The 18,538-nt window shown below is 43.0% G+C and overlaps 1 protein-coding gene across 1 annotated transcript in view; it reads left to right on the top strand.

Annotated features, from left to right (window-relative positions):
• Nucleotides 1–13,089, top strand: part of OAT (ornithine aminotransferase) — a 14,767-nt gene extending 1,678 nt beyond the window's left edge. The window contains exons 2-10 of the mRNA XM_019940203.3: nucleotides 280–504; nucleotides 3,820–4,044; nucleotides 4,151–4,246; nucleotides 6,787–6,914; nucleotides 8,076–8,198; nucleotides 8,852–8,980; nucleotides 9,837–9,950; nucleotides 10,738–10,882; nucleotides 12,261–13,089. Of these exons, the coding sequence (XP_019795762.1) occupies nucleotides 309–504; nucleotides 3,820–4,044; nucleotides 4,151–4,246; nucleotides 6,787–6,914; nucleotides 8,076–8,198; nucleotides 8,852–8,980; nucleotides 9,837–9,950; nucleotides 10,738–10,882; nucleotides 12,261–12,421 (1,317 nt within the window). The 5' untranslated portion in view covers nucleotides 280–308 and the 3' untranslated portion in view covers nucleotides 12,422–13,089. The remainder of the gene's footprint in view (nucleotides 1–279; nucleotides 505–3,819; nucleotides 4,045–4,150; nucleotides 4,247–6,786; nucleotides 6,915–8,075; nucleotides 8,199–8,851; nucleotides 8,981–9,836; nucleotides 9,951–10,737; nucleotides 10,883–12,260) is intronic.
• Nucleotides 13,090–18,538: the final 5,449 nt, after the last annotated feature.

Here is an 18,538-nt window from a genome sequence, read left to right on the forward strand (position 1 = left end):
ATGGCTCACGGGCCCAGCCGCTCCGCGGCATGTGGGATCCTCCCAGACCGGGGCACGAACCCATGTCCCCTGCATTGGCAGGCAGACTCTCAACCACTGTGCCACCAGGGAAGCCCTAAATACAATTTTTAAAGGTTACTTTCCATTTACAGTTATCACCTTAGTTCTCTCTTTATTTTTCTGATTCTTTGGTAAATGTTGAACATATAGTTCATGAGTTGACATTTGTCTGCTCTGGGAAGGTTCTTATTCTCTACGCCTTCTCTTTTCTTTGGACAGGTTGGTGATATTCCTGCTTGAAGAACATCATGTTTTCCAAACTAGCACGTTTGCAGACTGTTGCTGTCCTTCGTGGATTTCATTCTTCAGTGGCTTCTGCTACATCTGTTGCAACTAAAAAAACAGTCCAAGGCCCTCCATCCTCTGATTACATTTTTGAACGGGAATCTAAATATGGTGCCCACAACTACCACCCTTTACCTGTAGCCCTGGAGAGAGGGAAAGGTATGTTCCAACCCTTCCCACCCCCACCCCTTTTACTTGCTTTACATTTTTGTAAAAGTTGCTTTTATATTTTCTCACTATACATTTTTCCAGATGCATTTAATTTCTATATTGCAGATATGATTAATTCAACATTTTTGAGTGTCTGTTGCTTGCTGTGTTAGGTACTGTGGGGACTACAAAGTCGTGATGGACCTTGCCAGGAGGGAATGTACGATACATAAATAAAGTACTGTAATATTGCTGTCATTTTTTCCTTTAACTTTTATTTTGGCATAATTTTAAACTTAAAAGCTGCAACAGGGGCTTCCCTGGTGGCGCAATGGTTGAGAGTCCGCCTGCCGATGCAGGGGACACGGGTTCATGCCCCGGTCCAGGAGGATCCCACATGCCGCAGAGCGGCTGGGCCCGTGAGCTATGGCCGCTGAGCCTGCGTGTCCGGAGCCTGTGCTCCGCAACGGGAGAGGCCACAACAGTGAGAGGCCCACATAACGCAAAAAAAAAAAAAAAAAAAAGGCTGCAACAGTAGTATCTAAATTTTTCTTTTACTCTTCACCCAGATTTCCCAAGCGCTAACCGTTTTACCACATTTGCTTAATCTTCTTTTTCTCTCCAGACCCACATACACAATACATTTTTTTTCTTGAACTTGTTTGAGAGGAAGTTGCAGACATGATGCCTCCTTATCCCTAAATACTTAGTGTGCCTTTCCTGAAATACAAGGACTTTTTCTTACATAACAAAGTGTAAGTATCAAAATCAGGAAATTAACATTGGCACAGCACTATTCTCTAATCTACAGCTCTGATCTGCATTTCACTTGTGTCCTGAGTAGCAAAAGAAAATCTCAGCTCATGGGTTGCATTCAGTTTTCAGGTCTGTTTAGTCTAATCCAGAACCATTCCTCAGTCTTTGTCTTCTTGACCTTGGTATTTTTGAAGAGTACAGGCCAATAATTTTTCGTATAAACCTCAATTTGGGGTTAACTGGTAAGATAGTGTCTGCCAGGCTTCTCCATTGTAAAGTTCTATTTTTCCCTTTTAAATGTCTTGTGGAGACATGATTTGAGACTGCAAATATCCTGTTACTCATCAAATTTTTGCTCCCACTTTTAGCATCCATTAATGATTCTTACCTGAATAAATGATTACTGATTGTTGCCAAATGGTGATTTAATCCACATTTTGAAATAACAGCCATAGCCAAATAAAGCCAAAGTTTATTACTTAGCTTTTGGCCAGAAGATGGTGCATAAGAGTATTAAACATTTTAATCATTTGCCTGTATTTTTTATTTGGGACCAGTACTGTAGTGTAGATAAAGCTCCTTCTGAACAAATGAAAATCTAGGTTTATATATTACAAAATTGGAAGCGGTTTGGTTTGCAAAAGTATTCTTTACTTACAGCAGCAGAGTGCACTCTAGACTCTGACTGCCTGGGTTCGAGTCCTGGTTGCATGTGTGCCAGCTGGGGCTAGTTATAATCTAAGCATCTACTCTGTACTATAGGGATGGTAACACTCATAGGGGTTTTTTGATGAGATAAGGGACAAAAGCACCTACCACAGTATGTTAGGTACATGGTAAAAATTAGGTGTTAAGCCCCTAATACATTTTAATATCTATGATCAACTTAAAAAAATTGTTGTAAAATGTACATGACATAAAATTTGCCATTTTAACCATGCAGTTCAGTGGCATTAAGTACATGTACAATGTTGTACAACTATCACCTCTAGCTCGTTCTGGAAGTTTTTTTATTATCCCAAAAGGAAGCCCCATACACATTAAACAGTCACTCCCTATTCCTTCCTTCCCCTAGAACCTGGCAGCTACTAACCCATTCTCTGTTTCTACAGATTTGCCTGTTCTGGATATTTCATATGAATGGAATCAGACAACATGTGACCTCTTGTGTCTGGCTTCTTTCACTTAGCACAATGTTTTCAAGGTTTATCCATGTTGTAGCATGCGTTAGTACTTCATTGCTATTTATGGTTGAATTTATTCATTTTATGGATACGCCACATGTTTGTCCATTCATCAGTTGATGAAAGTTTGGGTTATTTCCACCTTTTGGCTATTTCGAATATTGCTGCTGTGAGCATTGGTGTACACATTTCTGTTTGAACACCTGTTTTCCACTTCTTTTTTCTTCCCCTTCTTCCTAGGAGTGGGATTGCTGGGTCATATGGTAGTTTATGTTTAACTTGTTGAGGAACCACCAAGCTGTTTTCAGCAGCTCTTGCACCATTTACATTCCAGCTAGTGATATATGAGAGTTTCAATTTCTCCACATCCTTGTCAATTCTCGTTTTCCTTTTTAAGAAAATAACCATCCTAGTGGGCGTAAAATGCTATCATTGTGGTTTTGGTTTGCATTTCTCGAATGACTAATGATATTCAGCATCTTTTCATGTGCTTGTTGGTCATTTGTATATCTTCTTTGGAGAAATGTCCATTCCAGTTCTTTGCCCATTTTTTAATTGGGTTGTATGTCTTGTTGAGTTGTAGGAGCTCTGGTTACTAGATCCTTATTAGATAGATATATGGTTTGGAAATATTTTTTCCCATTCTGTTGGTTTTTACAGTCAACCAGTTGATTTTTATGTTATGCATAACTTCTTCCTTTAAATTCCAGCTTTAAATTCCAAACTTCAGTTTTCCAGGAATCAAGGTTCCAGTTTTCCAGGAATAAAGGTTTCACTCCAGAGTTAATAAAATCTCTTCTTGTTATGCGGGTTTTTTTTTGTTTTTATATTTATTTATTTAATTAATTTATTTGGTTGCGCTGGGTCTTTGTTGCGGCAGGCAGGCTCCTTAGTTGCAGCTCACGGGCTTATTTAGTTGTGGCATGGGAACTCTTAATTGTGGCATGCGTGTGGGATCAAGTTCCCTGACCAGGGATTGAGCCCTGGCCCCCTGCATTGGGAGCTCGGAGTCTTAACCACTGTGCCACCAGGGGAGTTCATTGTTATGCTGTTTTTGTTAAATGTGTAATTTGAAGCTGGACAGATAAAATATAATTCCTTATAAACCAAGGTTTATTATGCTTGAGCTAAAACATGCCTTAACCACAATTCTGTGTTAACTAAAGGTTCATATGTAGGTATTCAGAGGGCTGGCTAGCAGTCTTAGTCTTTTTTTTTTTTTTTTTTCGTTCCCAGACCAGGAATCTAACCCGTGCCCCCTGCAGTGGAAGTGCAGAGTCTTAACCACTGGACATCCAGGGAAGTCCCTGGCTAGCAGTCTTAGTCTTTGAACTTTATGTAATGTGGTGATTTTTTCTAGAGTTATTTTCCTTATATATTTTAGGTATTTATGTATGGGATTTAGAAGGCAGAAAATATTTTGACTTTCTGAGTGCCTACAGTGCTGTCAACCAAGGGCATTGTCATCCAAAGATTGTGAATGCTTTGAAAAGTCAGGCGGACAAATTGACCTTAACATCCAGGGCCTTCTACAATAACGTGCTCGGTGAATACGAAGAGTATGTTACTAAACTTTTCAACTACCACAAAGTTCTTCCTATGAATACAGGTAAAATACTTCCTTTTTTTTTTTTTGTTAAATAGCTGAGAAAATCTTATAATTTTCTGATAGTTTAAAACATCTTTTAAAACTGAGAGATGTTCTCTTTTGGTAGGAGTGGAGGCTGGAGAGACTGCTTGCAAACTTGCTCGTAGATGGGGATATACTGTGAAGGGGATCCCGAAATACAAAGCAAAGATTGTTTTTGCAGGTATGTGAGATTCACCATTAACTGCTGTGATCGAAATGTACAGTATCAGTTACCATTTTAATTTACTGATGAAATAGTTCAGATGTGTTTGCCTCACGTGTCGTATGTTAATTGTTGAATGTTTCATAAAAAGGGAAGGATTTCCTTTTCTTAGGTTTATTTCCAAGTATTTCTTCATATGTGGGATTTTTCTCTCCGAAATAACTCCCTACTCCTCCCTCCCTAAAATGAGTGACTATATGACTTGTTTCCCATCTGCTTATCTGACTTTTTTCATAGCGGTTTTCTGGTTAATTAGACGGTCTTGCCGATGGAGCACTTTTTTGTGAGGTTGTTGACGTTGGATTGTGTTCAGGTGGGACCGTGTCTTAGGTATGATCCGGTGATTGAATCTTAGTATTTGAGGATTACCGTATCATGTCATTAGAAGCTGCTGGAAGAGGAGGGCTGGAGTTGCCCTGGGGATATTTCTGTGAATGGTTGAGAGGAATGACTTGAATCCTGACTGGGGAGACCAACAGTTAATCCAGATTATCCATATAGACTGACTTTGGGGATCTTGATAATGATGGTCAATAGATAGGTTCTGACTTTTTTTTTAAAGCTCTGATTTTAATTTTTTAAAACATAAAGTATGGGTAAGTTTGTCACTGCACATGGTCAAGATTCATTTTTGTGATGGTTGAAATCATTAAATATTTTGCCTTGTGGACACATGCAGTTAAATTATAAACCCCATAATATAACAGAATCCAGAGTTCATCTAATGGCCAGCTGTAGCTGGTGTTTGGGGGTGGGGGTGACAAATTCCTGTTTCCGAAGTCTCTGCACAGCTCTGTGGTCTGCCATTTTGCAATCTTGTACCTTAGTTGTAGGACAACAAAACCGTCTCTTGCAAACAAAAATGGCATTTCTGGTGATTTCGTTCTTACAGACTGTGTCCAGTCTCTCTCACATTAGCACAGGGTGCAAAGGTGTTTCACCCAGGTGTTGAAAGAAGCTGGTAAGTCAGTGGGGGGAGACAGAGTCAGTGGGGGGAGACAGAAGACTGGCCCCAGTGCACGTCCCTTATATTGCAGGGTAAGCTGCGGGGCGTGAGACTCCTGAGGCCGATGCAGGAGAGCAAGTAGGCTTATGGTCTAGTGTGCGTTTTGTCTTAAGTCTGGGCAAAATCAATACGCTGTTGCTTGCGGACAAGTCAAGTGGGGATTATTCGTAGTACTCGTAGCTGAGAGAGGCTTTGCAAGGGTGGTATTTATGGATGCTTTGAAGCCAACTTAGAATAATTCAGTACTGGGTTAATTGAGTTGCAGCTGGCAGAAGTGGTGGGAAGATATTAAAAAAAAAAACAAAACACAACAGGTGGGAGACCCTCCAAGCCTCTCTTATTCTACTGTTTCTTTTCTTCCTTGGGTTTAACCACATTGAAATTATGTTGTGTATTTGCTTCACTAGTTTACGTTGAGGTGTTTCTTCTCTATTAGCATAGAAGCTCCTTGAGGGCAGGGAACTTGCCAATCATCATTCTATGCCTGACACCTAGAACAATGCCTGACATTATTATTATTTTTTAAAATTAATTAATTAATTATATTTATTTTTGGCTGCAATGGGTCTTCGTTGTTGCGCGTGGGCTTTCTCTAGTTGTGGTGAGCGGGGGCTACTCTTCACTGCAGTGCGCAGGCTTCTCATTGCGGTGGCCTCTCTCGTTGCAGAGCACGGGCTATAGGGCACACGGGCTTCAGTAGTTGTGGCACACGGGCTCAGCAGTTGTGGCTCGCGGGCTCCAGAGCGCAGGCTCAGCAGTTGTGGCGCATGGGCTCAGTTGCTCCGCAGCATGTGGGACCCTCCCGGACCAGGGCTCAAACCTGTGCCTCCTGCATTGGCAGGCGGACTCCCAACCACTGCGCCACCAGGGAAGCCCCGTACCTGACATTATTAATCAGTCCTCAAATTATTAATGAAATAAATTAATGGGTAAAAATTGTTCCTGAACAAAGGCAGATGTCTTTTAGCACATAACAACTTATAACAGCAAGGAAGGCAAATTGAAAGTGTTCGAACTGCTTGAGGATATTCTATCCAAATGAAATTTAAAATTCATTCTATTGAATAGTTAGCCTGTAGTGTTGGATTTTTAAAAGGAAAACTGCTAATTCTCTATGAAGGGTAGTCTCTTTCTCATATCACTATAATAAATGTGTCTAGAAAAACCGTCTCTAGAAACACAAGCATCGAATGCTTCACTTGTTAGGGCTTGGGATTATTAAAAGACAAATACCTATCCTTAGGGGCTATATATTACACTTCGGAGGCTCAGTAGAGAAGTGCCTAAAATAGTAACTGCAAGGCCAGACCTCAGTCATATGAACCAGGGTGTTTACTATCAGATTTTGTTTAAACCAATGAGCTCACTGGAGGCTCTCTAAAGCAAACCCTTGCTTTTTTGAAAATCAAGCTTCCTAGGGCATTTGTGGGGGAACAGTGCTTATTACATTGGGGGGTTTGATTGAAATAATGACTTTATTTCTTCTTTCTAGCTGGAAACTTTTGGGGTAGAACATTGTCTGCTATCTCCAGTTCCACAGACCCAACCAGTTACGATGGTTTTGGACCATTTATGCCGGGTTTCGAAATCATTCCATATAATGATCTGCCTGCTCTTGAGGTACTTCATTTAGCATCGTGGTGCTTTAGTTCATAGTAAATAGAATTTAAATTTGTTGAATGTATGAATTAAAAACAGATATATGATTGTATTGAGAATCTGTTGTATTAAAGTTAGGCCAAGATTCACCCTTGTTCTCTGTAATGGTCAGTTAGTTTCCAAGTTTCCAACATGGGGAAACCAGGTTCTGTGGTCTAATCCTGACAAGCAACTAACCACTTCAGATTTATCTCCTCCATAAGTATTAACTTGGGTATTACCTGTTAATTACTTTAATAGACAAAATTAGTCAGTTTTCAGCCATTCAGCCAGCTTTTTAAAATTATGAAGTGGAAGAATTGTAAAGTAAAAAGATACACTTTTAATGTATCTATTTAATTTTTTTTGTTTTTTGGCTGCGGGGCTTGTGGGATCTTATTTCCCTGACCAGGGATCAAACCTGTGCCCCCCTGCAGTGGAAGCAAAGAGTCTTAACCCCTGGACCACCAGGGAATTCCCTTTAATGGCGTTTTAAAATGCCACTTTCATTATTTTTTTTTTTTAATTTTATGAATTTATTTATTTATTTTTGGCTGCGTTGGGTCTTCGTTGCTGCGCGCAGGCTTTCTCTAGTTGTGGTGAGCAGGGGCTACTCTTCGTTGCGGTGTGTGGGCTTCTCATTGCAGTGACTTCTCTTGTTGCGGAGCACGGGCTCTAGGTGCACAGGCTTCAGTAGTTGTGGCACGCGGGCTCAGTAGTTGTGGCTCACGGGCTCTAGAGTGCAGACTCAGTAGCTGTGGCGCACAGGCTTAATTGCTCCGCGGCATGTGGGATCTTCCTGGACCAGGGCTTGAACCCTGCATTGGCAGTGTCCCCTGCACTGGCAGGTGGATTCTTAACCACTGTGCCACCAGGGAAGTCCTTCATTCGTTTTTATTTACAGTACATTTAAGTATATATTAGAAAATAAAGGATGGAGTAGCTTAAAGCTGAGGTATTTAGAGCTTTTGGTAATTGAATGTCAGTCAGAAAAGTTACACTTTGAAGTCAGAATATAAGTTAGTGTGAAAACTTAATTTACACACTTATTCTTAACGGGAAAATATGCACATTATGTGATTTCAGATTTCCAAATAGGTTTGAAAGGAAGTTACTAAAAACATTTTCATGCTGTTTTTGTAGCGTGCACTTCAGGACCCAAACGTTGCCGCGTTCATGGTGGAACCAATTCAGGGTGAAGCAGGCGTTGTTGTTCCAGATCCAGGCTACCTTGTGGGCGTGCGAGAGCTCTGCACCCAGCACCAGGTCAGCCACCTGCCCACCTGCCCACCTGCCTGCCTCTCTTAGGGTTTGGCCGAAAGGATAAATGCAAAGATTACATCACCTCTCCACTAGAGGGAGACTTCATTCTGAGAACTGCAGAACTTTCTAGTGGTGATAGAACTTTCTAGCAGCAGGCTGCAAAGAAGCTGACTTTCTACTGGCTGGGCCCTGGCAGAGCTGCAGACTTCTGGGCGCTAACCACGGTTCCTTCCTCTCTGCTCCGGCAGCCTGTACTCTGGTCCTTCTCAAACCCTCTGTCGTATCCCTTTGCTCCAGAATTTAAGCTCTCTCTCCCTCTTTACTAATAAATGTTGTGGAATAAACAAGGGAATTTAGTCCCAGACAGTAGTTATGTTCAGAAACCCCCCACAAAACCCTTTGTCTAAGTGCCTTACCACTTTGTAGAACAGTGCAGAATGGGCCTCTGGGGACTGAGTGGCCTGACACAGAAATAACTGTGTGTCTACAGGGTTTTCACAGGACACTCTTGAAGTTGTGTGGGTAATTAAAATGTTTGCACAAATCTGAGGGGATGTCAGAATGACAGATTTGTGCAGGGAAGAGTAAAATAAAGATCACTATTTCCCTATGGAAATGAAAACGATAATTAATGCTGTTTTGTTGTTTTCCAATAGGTTCTGTTTATTGCTGATGAAGTACAGACAGGATTGGCCAGAACTGGTAGATGGCTGGCTGTTGATCACGAAAATGTCAGACCTGATATGGTCCTTCTAGGAAAGGCACTTTCTGGCGGTTTATACCCTGTAAGTCCAATGTTCAACCTCTCTTTCTCTTCCCTATTCTCATGAATCCTTAAGATATTTTTACCTTGGCCGACTGTGACAGTAGTGCCTTTCTGATGGTTTGGTTTAACTTAGTGATATCTGTATCTATATCTATATCTATATCTGTATCTATATCTGTATCTATATCTATATCTATATCTATATCTATATCTATATCTATATCTATGTAGGCCACCTGGAATACGTGTAATAAAAACATTTCAGAGTTCCATGGGGTGACCCACTTAGTTATTTTAACTGAAGAATTGAGTGTGCCTTGGAATTTGCTCTGCTGCATTTGTTTTGGATGGAAACATTTTATCCCATAAGTACTCCTGTAGACCTTTATGCTTTTTTCCCATAGTTCTGAGACATAGTATTACTAATTGTTTAAAACCATGACCGACCAATTAATGTAGAGATTGGAAAAATTAATGTTTAACTGTAATTCTTTTCTTGGGTTTGCTATTCAGAGCCAACAATTGGTATGGACTAAAGGGCTCTGAATATATAGCGCAGAACATTGTTTTCTAAACAGTTAAACAAAGCATTTCACCTCGAGAGTGGGAAGAATTCTAAATTACATCACTGCAGAAGTAGCTTTCGGTTCCGAAGTGCTCTTCTGTGCCGTTGCAGTGTGCCTGATGTGCTTGGAACGTGCTAGGGCACCACTCAGCGTGTCACTGCTAGTTAAGGCGGCAGATGTGTAGCACTTGTTGGTTGAAAGTTTATGTCAAATTTAGTATCAGCTTCATAAATATTTGTGTTCCTGGTAAGAATAAGAAGAGTTCATCTGAGAAAAGACTTGGTCAGCGCTGAAGTCTCTCTCTTTCAGGTATCCGCAGTGTTGTGTGATGATGAAATAATGCTGACCATTAAACCAGGGGAACATGGTTCAACGTATGGTGGCAATCCACTAGGCTGCCGAGTGGCCATCGCGGCCCTGGAGGTAAAAACTGGTTGCAGCTGTACAGTAGCTAGTCCTGGAGGTAGTGTTGAAGTGCCTTTTAGGTTTGAGCTCACTGGTGTGATAAGAAATGTGATAAGATTGCCGAGTATTACAGAACATGAAGTGCAGAGGAAGGGGTTTAGGGGCAAGGCATTCTCAAAAAGTAATTTAACCTTGGCCTAGTAGACGGGAATCCTCCAGGGGCTTCCCAAGTTTGCAGTCTCCTGGGGCTTTTGGCCCGTAGGCCCTGGCCTGTCCACATCGAACTCTCACTCTGTGACCGGGCCTGGCCTGTGAAGCCTCTGGCGTCGCACATGTGGCTTTTTGTTTTTGTTGTTGTTAAAGTGTGGATTTGAATGCTTTTAGACTTACTCCTCAAGTGCCTACAAAAGGCATAAAATTATTATCTCTGAGGATGGACTTTTTAGGGAAAAAAACAAAGGGAACTCTATTGCAGTTAAAAAGTTAAAGTATATTTAGTCCCATTGATTTATTCACCTAAGAAGAAAATATATCAGTTGCATTAAACAAATTTTAATCCTTATTTTGTCACAGAATCAGATTGATTATGGGTTTATGACTAAAGCAAGAGTCTGTCTGAGCTAGCGTATGTTAGATGATTAGAAATCAGACTGGTACAGGCTTTGGAAAGTAGCAATGGAAGGTACGTTATTCTGGTCTGTATCTGATCATGTTCTTCCTGTGCTTACAGTCCGCATTCCCCTCCAAAGAACAATGTAAAAGAAAAGGCAGTCTTAATATTTCTGTAATTTCTCTTCAAACATAGGTTTTGGAAGAAGAAAACCTTGCTGAAAATGCAGAGAAAATGGGTATCATCTTGAGAAATGAGCTCATGAAGCTACCTTCTGATATTGTAACGGCTGTAAGAGGAAAAGGATTATTAAATGCTATTGTTATTAGAGAAACCAAAGGTACGGAGACAAAATATTTTACAAGATATTACTGTTATAGGAAGAGCTCAGAACACGTTTGCTATTTTATCTGGTCGTTGGTTTCCTCTGTTTGAAACTGTTGACTGGCCTCCTATTGACCAAGTCTTTTAGGCTCTGCCTAATACTCTTATTACCTGATTTATGTTAATGGTCTTAAAAATATAGCTCTTTCCGGGCTCCCCTGGTGGCGCAGTGGTTGAGAGTCCGCCTGCCGATTCAGGGGACACGGGTTCGTGCCCCGGTCCGGGAGGATCCCACATGCCGCGGAGCGGCTGGGCCCGTGAGCCATGGCCGCTGAGCTTGCGCGTCCAGAGCCTGTGCTCCGCAACGGGAGAGGCCACAGCAGTGAGAGGCCCGCGTACCGCAAAAAAAAATATATATATATATAGCTCTTTCCTACATGAAGGCACATATAACTAATTTCACCTGTTTTCATTTCTTTAAGTCATTTGTTATTCTGCCTTAGGTTATTTATGCAGTACTTGGAGATTTCAGTTTATTTTCTGTTAGGAAGTCTGCACAGAGCACTCTGTAGTCCCATTTCCTCTTCGCTCTCCTTTCCTCACTCACTTTCATACTTTGCATATCAGTAGAGGTAGTAGGAGCAGTAGTGATAACAGGAATGATGATGATGATGTTGATAATAAAAACAACCCCCGCTGCCACGTAACTGAGTGTTTAGTGTCTAACACATCATTTCTAATCCTTAAGCGTTCCTTGCTGGATTTTCCTGCCCTATCCCTTCCTTTTAAAACAGTGATTTTAACCTTGAGTGCATTTTAGAATCACCCGGGGAGCTTTTTAACAATTAATCCAAGCCTAGCCTCGCTGCAGAGATACGGATTTGATGGGTCTGGAGTGGGGCCTATACATTGGCCGCGACCCTTTCGGTGATTCCGAGGCAGCCAGGGTTGAGGGTCATGAGAGTGAAAATGATGAGCGTCTAGTTGTGCCAGCTCAGGAAGCAAATCCAGGTTAGGAATGTGTAGTGTTCACTACGTTTTGAGTATTGCTTATTCTGTGCCAGTTAGTTATCTGTATCATATCCCAGTTCTTTTTGTATTGGCTCCTTGTGTAATTAATTACATCTGCCTAAGCATGTAAGTTTTTTGCTAGGTCTTTTTCACTTACGAAAAACTAACAAAAACCATGTCTAATCATACCATTCAAACCACTGCTGAAAAATAACTTCATTTTTAAGGGTAAGAACAAAGCAAGCTTGCAACTCAGAGCTGCGTATCTTGAGTTAGGTCCTGGGAATTCTGTTTTGCCAGGCTGCCCTGGCCCATGCACGCTGCAAGGGAATGTTTAAACGTTTATCTTGGATCAGCATACAAGTTTGACGGTTTTTCTTTAGATTATGATGCTTGGAAGGTGTGCCTGCGACTTCGAGATAATGGACTTCTGGCCAAGCCAACCCACGGTGATATCATCAGGTTTGCACCTCCACTTGTGATCAAGGAGGATGAGATTCTGGAAGCCGTGGAAATCATTAACAAGACCATCTTGTCTTTCTGAGGGTGACAGTTTTCAGTGGTGCCTGGGAGCCAGCTGGAGACAGGCAGTTCATAAAACTGAGTTTCTGCACATATTCCACTCCCCCATGTTAAGGGCTTTTAAAAAAATATATGTTTTTCAGTTCATACATAATAGAATGACATTCATAAACGTGCAGTTTGCTGTGTAATATAACTAAGAGAATGTCCTGGCATCTTATTTTCGATTAAGAGTGGGGGTGTGGGTGTGTGTGCGCATGCGCGCTTTCTAAGGTGAGATGCATCTCTCTATATAGACAGCCTTTTAATCAAGCCCCTCAGCATAATTTATATATGTTTTAATAATTTCCTCGCTGGTATAAATTGTATTTGAAAAAGTTATAGGAGAGTATTGCATAGAAGATTAGCTTAACCTCATAAAGTTGAGTCATAGTCATTGTATTTTAGGAAGGATTAATGGTTAAGCTTATAAAAAATACTAGATTTAAGTAAACTCCATATTGGCTAGCACCAAGATGTATTCTATGAATGTCATTACTTTGAATTAAGAATTATTGTTACAAAAAAAAAGAATTATTGTTTAACATTCCTAGATTATGTTTTATGTTTTAAGTGTTTGATATAATTTGTAAAAAGTGTTTATTTTCAGTGTTTCTTTAAATTTAAAATAAAGCTCATATTTAAAATGTCTGCGCTGGGACCAGTGTGTGATTACTGCGGTGTTATCAATTACCTCACATTTTAAAGCCCTCTGAGAATGTTCTTACCTGATTTATTTCATGTGTTTTCTAAGAACATTTTGGTTTCTTTGGTAATCTCTAGAAAAACAAATTATAAAAAGTCCCTTTTAGTACTACCTTTTCCGCTTTCAAAATAACTGCTTTTTCCCCATGTGTATACTAGTATTTACCATTTTTATTAAAGTATCCTTGTTATGCATGGTATTGTTTCAGTTTGTTTGTTTTTACCCGAACAGTATTTTGGATGCTTTTCTATGTCAGTAGTCACAAGTTTATGTCATTCTCTTTTTGATGAAAAAATTAATCAGTCTATCTAAGAAAGAAACGGAAAATTTTATTCGGGCCAAATTGAGGAAGCTCTGAGAACTGTTTCGCCGCCTGTTAGAAGTCAAAACAGGGACATAAATATTGCTCTTTATGGTTGGCGCAGTGGTTAAGAATCCACCTGCCAATGCAGGGGACACGGGTTTGAGTCCTGGTCCAGGAAGATCCCACATGCGGCGGAGCAACTAAGCCCGTGCGCCACAACTACTGAGTCTGCGCTCAAGAGCCCGCAAGCCACAGCTACTGAGCCCGCATGCCACAACTACTGAAGCCTGAGCGTCTAGAGCCCGTGCTCTGCAACAAGAGAAGCCACCGCAATGAGAAGCCCACACACCACAACGAAGAGTAGCCCCCGCTCTCTGCAACTAGAGAAAGCTGGCGTGCAGCAATGAAGACCAAAACACAGCCAAAAAAAAAAAAAAAAAAAGTCAAAACAGTTCTACATAAGTTTTTTGAGAGGGCTGTACGCTAGATGATGTATTATTGACAGCTTACAGGATCTGTCAAGTAGTGGGTCATGGGTCATCTTGGCCCCTTACAAGATTAGGAAGGAATGCAGGACTTCCCTGGCGGTCCAGTGATTAAGGCTCTGCCCTTCCACTGCATGGGGCATGGGTTCCATCCCTGGTCGGGAACTAAGATCCCGCGTGCTGAGTGGTGTGCTGCTCCCCGCCCCCCAACCGCCCCCCCACCGCCGCCAAAAAAAAAGCGGGAATGTTATCTTTAAGGAGTTGTCTTGGTGGTGCTGGAAAATATTGCTCTTTATGGTTGAGCAGGTATTTCTGCCGATGGGGAGGTTTGGTTGCTGCTTGATGCAGATACACGATGCACAGTAGAGGGGAGAGAGGAGGCCAAGGGCAGAGAGAATTTATGTTTAAATTTTTCTTGTCATAAAATGTGAATTTTATTTCACACTCTGATGACTATAGTATTTTATCTTAAGTGGGTATATTATAATTTCATATCAGGAAACATTTGAGTTGTCTCCAGTTTTTCACTTGTTTTTCTCTTTTAGAAGTGGAACGAATTTTAATAGCATTTTTTCCAGTTTTATTGAGAAATAATACATTAGACGTACATCACTGTATAAGTCTAAGGTGTACAGCGTGATGGTGTGATTTCCGCATGTTAAACACTTTTTCACTCTTTAAATAGCTGGACGTGACCACTTTGTATCTTACGTGAGTGTCTCTGTGGAGTAGATCCCTAGAGGTGGATCGCAGTGTCGAAGGGAACAAATTAATTAGTGGCTCATTGCACCCTGCCCCCACCAGGTTCTAACGAGTCACCTCGTAGCAGCATGGGAGTTAGTGACCAAATTTGTGAGCCGCAGGTTACAGGAGGGTGTGCTTATACCAATGGCAACACTTATTGGTCCGGGTGGGAGGTTCTGGCTTAGGCCTGCCCGGCCCCTGAATGTGAGGTCCCTCATCAAACACCACAGGCTGCCAGTACTCACTGCTGGTTGGGACTGCGGGACCGGGGTTCCCAATCACATCCCCTCGTGCACATTAGAATCACCAGGGCTTTCTCAGGCCTTACTCCAGACCGGAATCTCTGGGGTGTCACCAGGCATCAGTGACTTTAAGCTCCCCGGGTAATTCTGGTGTGCACTAGGGCTGAGAACCTGTCTTAGGAATCTCACCTAAATGCAGATTCTGATTCAGTGTGTGTGGGTGACGGGAGATTCCGCCTCTCCTGTAAGCTCCCAGTAGATGCAGGTGCTGATGCTGCCTTAAGGCACAACATCATTATCAGGAGTAAGTTTTTTTGGGTTTTTTTTTTTTGCGGTATACGGGCCTCTCACTGTTGCGGCCTCTCCCGCTGCGGAGCACAGGCTCCGGACGCGCAGGCCCAGCGGCCATGGCTCATGGGCCCAGCCGCTCCGCGGCATGTGGGATCCTCCCGGACCGGGGCACGAACCCGTGTCCCCTGCATCGGCAGGCAGACTCTCAACCACTGCGCCACCAGGGAAGCCCCAGGAGGTAAGTTTAATTTGCATTCAGCAATTCTCACCCATCAGAGAAGGCCTCAAGGCAGGTGAATTTAACAAATCAACAAGCTTCCTGCTAAATTCTTTGAGGGCCTTAATGGTTTGAGGAAGGCCCTGTAGGAAAGCATAGTTAGAACCTGGGGTGCAACAAGGTGGCTGAGGGTGTTGGCAGTCTGGAATCCTGGGCAAGCAGCTGGGGCTTTAATTGGTCAGCAGTGGGATCCCTGAGGGGAGGGAGTGAAGTGGGGAAGTAGGATGATCCCAAATGAGTCAGGAAAGCCCACCAGCTGCACAGCTGCTCACCCAGTGTATGCTTACTGTTTTTTTTTTTTTAATTTATTTTACTTATTTAGTTTTGGCTGTGTTGGGTCTTTGTGGCCGTGCGGGGTCTTTCTGTAGTTGCGGCGAGCGGGGGCTACTCTTCCTTGTGTTGCGCGGCTTCTCATTGCGGTGGCGTCTCTTGTTGCAGAGCACAGGCTCTAGGCGCGCGGGCTTCAGTAGTTGTGGCACGCGGGCTCTAGAACACAGGCTCAGTAGTTGTGGCGCTGGGGCTTAGTTGTTCCGTGGCATGTGGGATCTTCCTGGACCAGGGCTCGAACCTGTGTCGCCTGCATTGGCAGGCGGATTCTTAACCACAGCGCCACCAGGGAAGCCCATGCTTACTGGTTTGCCAGCCATGTTTGGGGCTGTGGGTGTGTGGACAGCGAACAAGGCAGCAAGGCCCTCACTCTTCTGAGTCCCCCTGGGGATGAAGCAGGGGAGCCTGGGTGGTGGGGAGGCAGGGAGGAGGTAGAGGCTTTGGAATTGGACCTGGTGTGGAATGTCAGAGCTATTGCCACATCTTAGAGCCTCACTCCCCATTTGAGGAGGTGGGATAATACCCACCTTTCAGCAGAGGTCTGAGGACTAAGATGGTGTAGGCAAAGCCCTGGCACAGCACCTGGCAGAGCTCTAGATCAGTGAATGAGATGCTCACCTTTGTGGTGCAGATGCTACCTTATGGCATATGATCATTAGCAGGGGGCCCCAGCACACAAATTGAGGTGGGGGGAGGACCTCTGGAAGGGTGACAGCCAGAGGAGGGGAGAGGGGACTGGCTGGGCCCTGAAGGAGAAGAGTGGCCCGAAGTAGAGGACCCACAGTGAGAACGGGATGCCCAGATACAGGCCCTGGGTTAGAGACATCCAAAGAAATAATCCAGGAGCTATTTTGTATATACACACAAACCCTGTGTTGATTTGCTAGGGCTGCCGTAACAAAGCACCACAGACCGGGTGTCTTTAATGACAGAAGTTTATCTTCTCACAGTTCTGGAGGCTAGAATTCTGAGATCAGGGTGACTGCAGAGTTGGTTTCTTCTGAGACCTCTCACATGATCTGTGTGTCTGTGTCCTAACCTTTTAAAAGGACACCAGTCATATTGGATTAGGGCCCACCCTAACGACCTCATTTTGGCTTCATTATCAATTTAAACACCTGATCTCCAAAGGCAGTCACATCCTGAGGTTCTGGGGGTTAATTCTTCACCGTAAGAGTGTGGGAGGGCGACATAGTTCAGCCCATAACAAACTCCAGTGATGACTTGTTCTTTGGATTCTGACCATCTCGGACACCTCATCTAAATGAATCATTGCACACCTACGAAAACTGAGGTTGGGATAAGATGTCTGATTTACCCAGGATAATATATGAGGAGGAATTACAAAGGTGAAATTACAGTGTGTTTCAGGCACTAGGAATTTAAAGATCCTGGCTTCCTCCTGACGGGAAGGGGACACACCACGTGGGAACCACTTGTAGGTTTAGATCTGTTTCTCAGCACTGGCTGCCTATCAGGGTCACCTGGAGCGCTTAAAAATTAATATCAATGTCCAGGCCTCACCTCAAATAAATTCCACCAGAATCTCAGTATATTAAATGCTCCCTAGGGGAGTCTGGTGTGCAGCCTTTGCAAAGTGGACATTGAATGTGGACGCACGAGTGGATATTGACTGTAAAGCAGTGTGTCATTCACTAAACCTACCATTCCATGCATTGGGCTTGTACTAGGGTCTACTGGTGAAAGAGACGGACATGGTTCTTGACCTCATGGGGCTTTTTAGTCAGTATGTTACCGAGTCCAAGCTCGTGTTGCTCGCTGCACAACAGGCCAATAAATGGAGAGAGGAATTGATGGGGCAAGGAATAGCGGCTTTATTTGGAAAGCCAGCAGAGAAGATTGTGGACTAGCGTCCCAAAGAAGCATCTCACCACACCCCCTTCCCTTTCAGTATAAAAGAAGCTAGAGTTCAGGCTTCTTTTATACTAGAAGGGGAGGGGGTGTGGCTGGTTGCTGCAAACTTCTTGGTGTCGGAATCCTTTGTTCTTGCAGCTGTCCATGTAGGTCAGGTCACGATGTTCCTGTAAACCTCTAACAAGAAAAACGACATTCTCCATTCTGCAACTTTTTATCTCTGTGTGATTGAAAGCGTTACATACTTTTAAAGGTCAGAGCCTTGACAGTGAGCTAGCCTGTCTATCTCAGGATATAGGTAACATTCTTCACTTGTAGCAAAAGCAATAGAATGCAAAATTTAAAGAAATAGATCCAGCATGGGGTCAGATTTGTTCTTCCCTATTACGAGTACATTTATTTGAAAAATATTATGTACTACGTGGCTAGCCCCAGAGGAGAGGCAGTGGTTCCAAGAAATAGCATTAAACACTATGTGCTAGGTGCTATTCCAAATGTGTTAGGTTTCATCACAGGTACTAATATCCCCATTATTTTACGGACGAGGAAACCAAGGCTTAGAGAGACAAACTTGTCTTGTGTCATTGGAATAGTAAGCGGTGGAGCCCTGGAGCCCTGGGTGGGCTGGACCAGGCTTCTGCAGGGAGGCAAGAGGTAGTCCAGGTGCCCCAGCGGCTGGGGGCACAGGGGACAGCTCCTCCACTGGGCTCAGGGGCATGGCTGAGGGGCCCTAGGTGTGTGTGAAAGCATTTCAGTTTGTTTCTAACTTGGGGGATGGATTCTGAAAAGTACAAGCAGGAGCCGTTCAAATGAATAATAGATACACAAAAGAAGCTTAGTCCTTTTAGG

Source organism: Tursiops truncatus, chromosome 16 (assembly GCF_011762595.2).
Source record: "Tursiops truncatus isolate mTurTru1 chromosome 16, mTurTru1.mat.Y, whole genome shotgun sequence".
NCBI lineage: Eukaryota > Metazoa > Chordata > Mammalia > Artiodactyla > Delphinidae > Tursiops > Tursiops truncatus.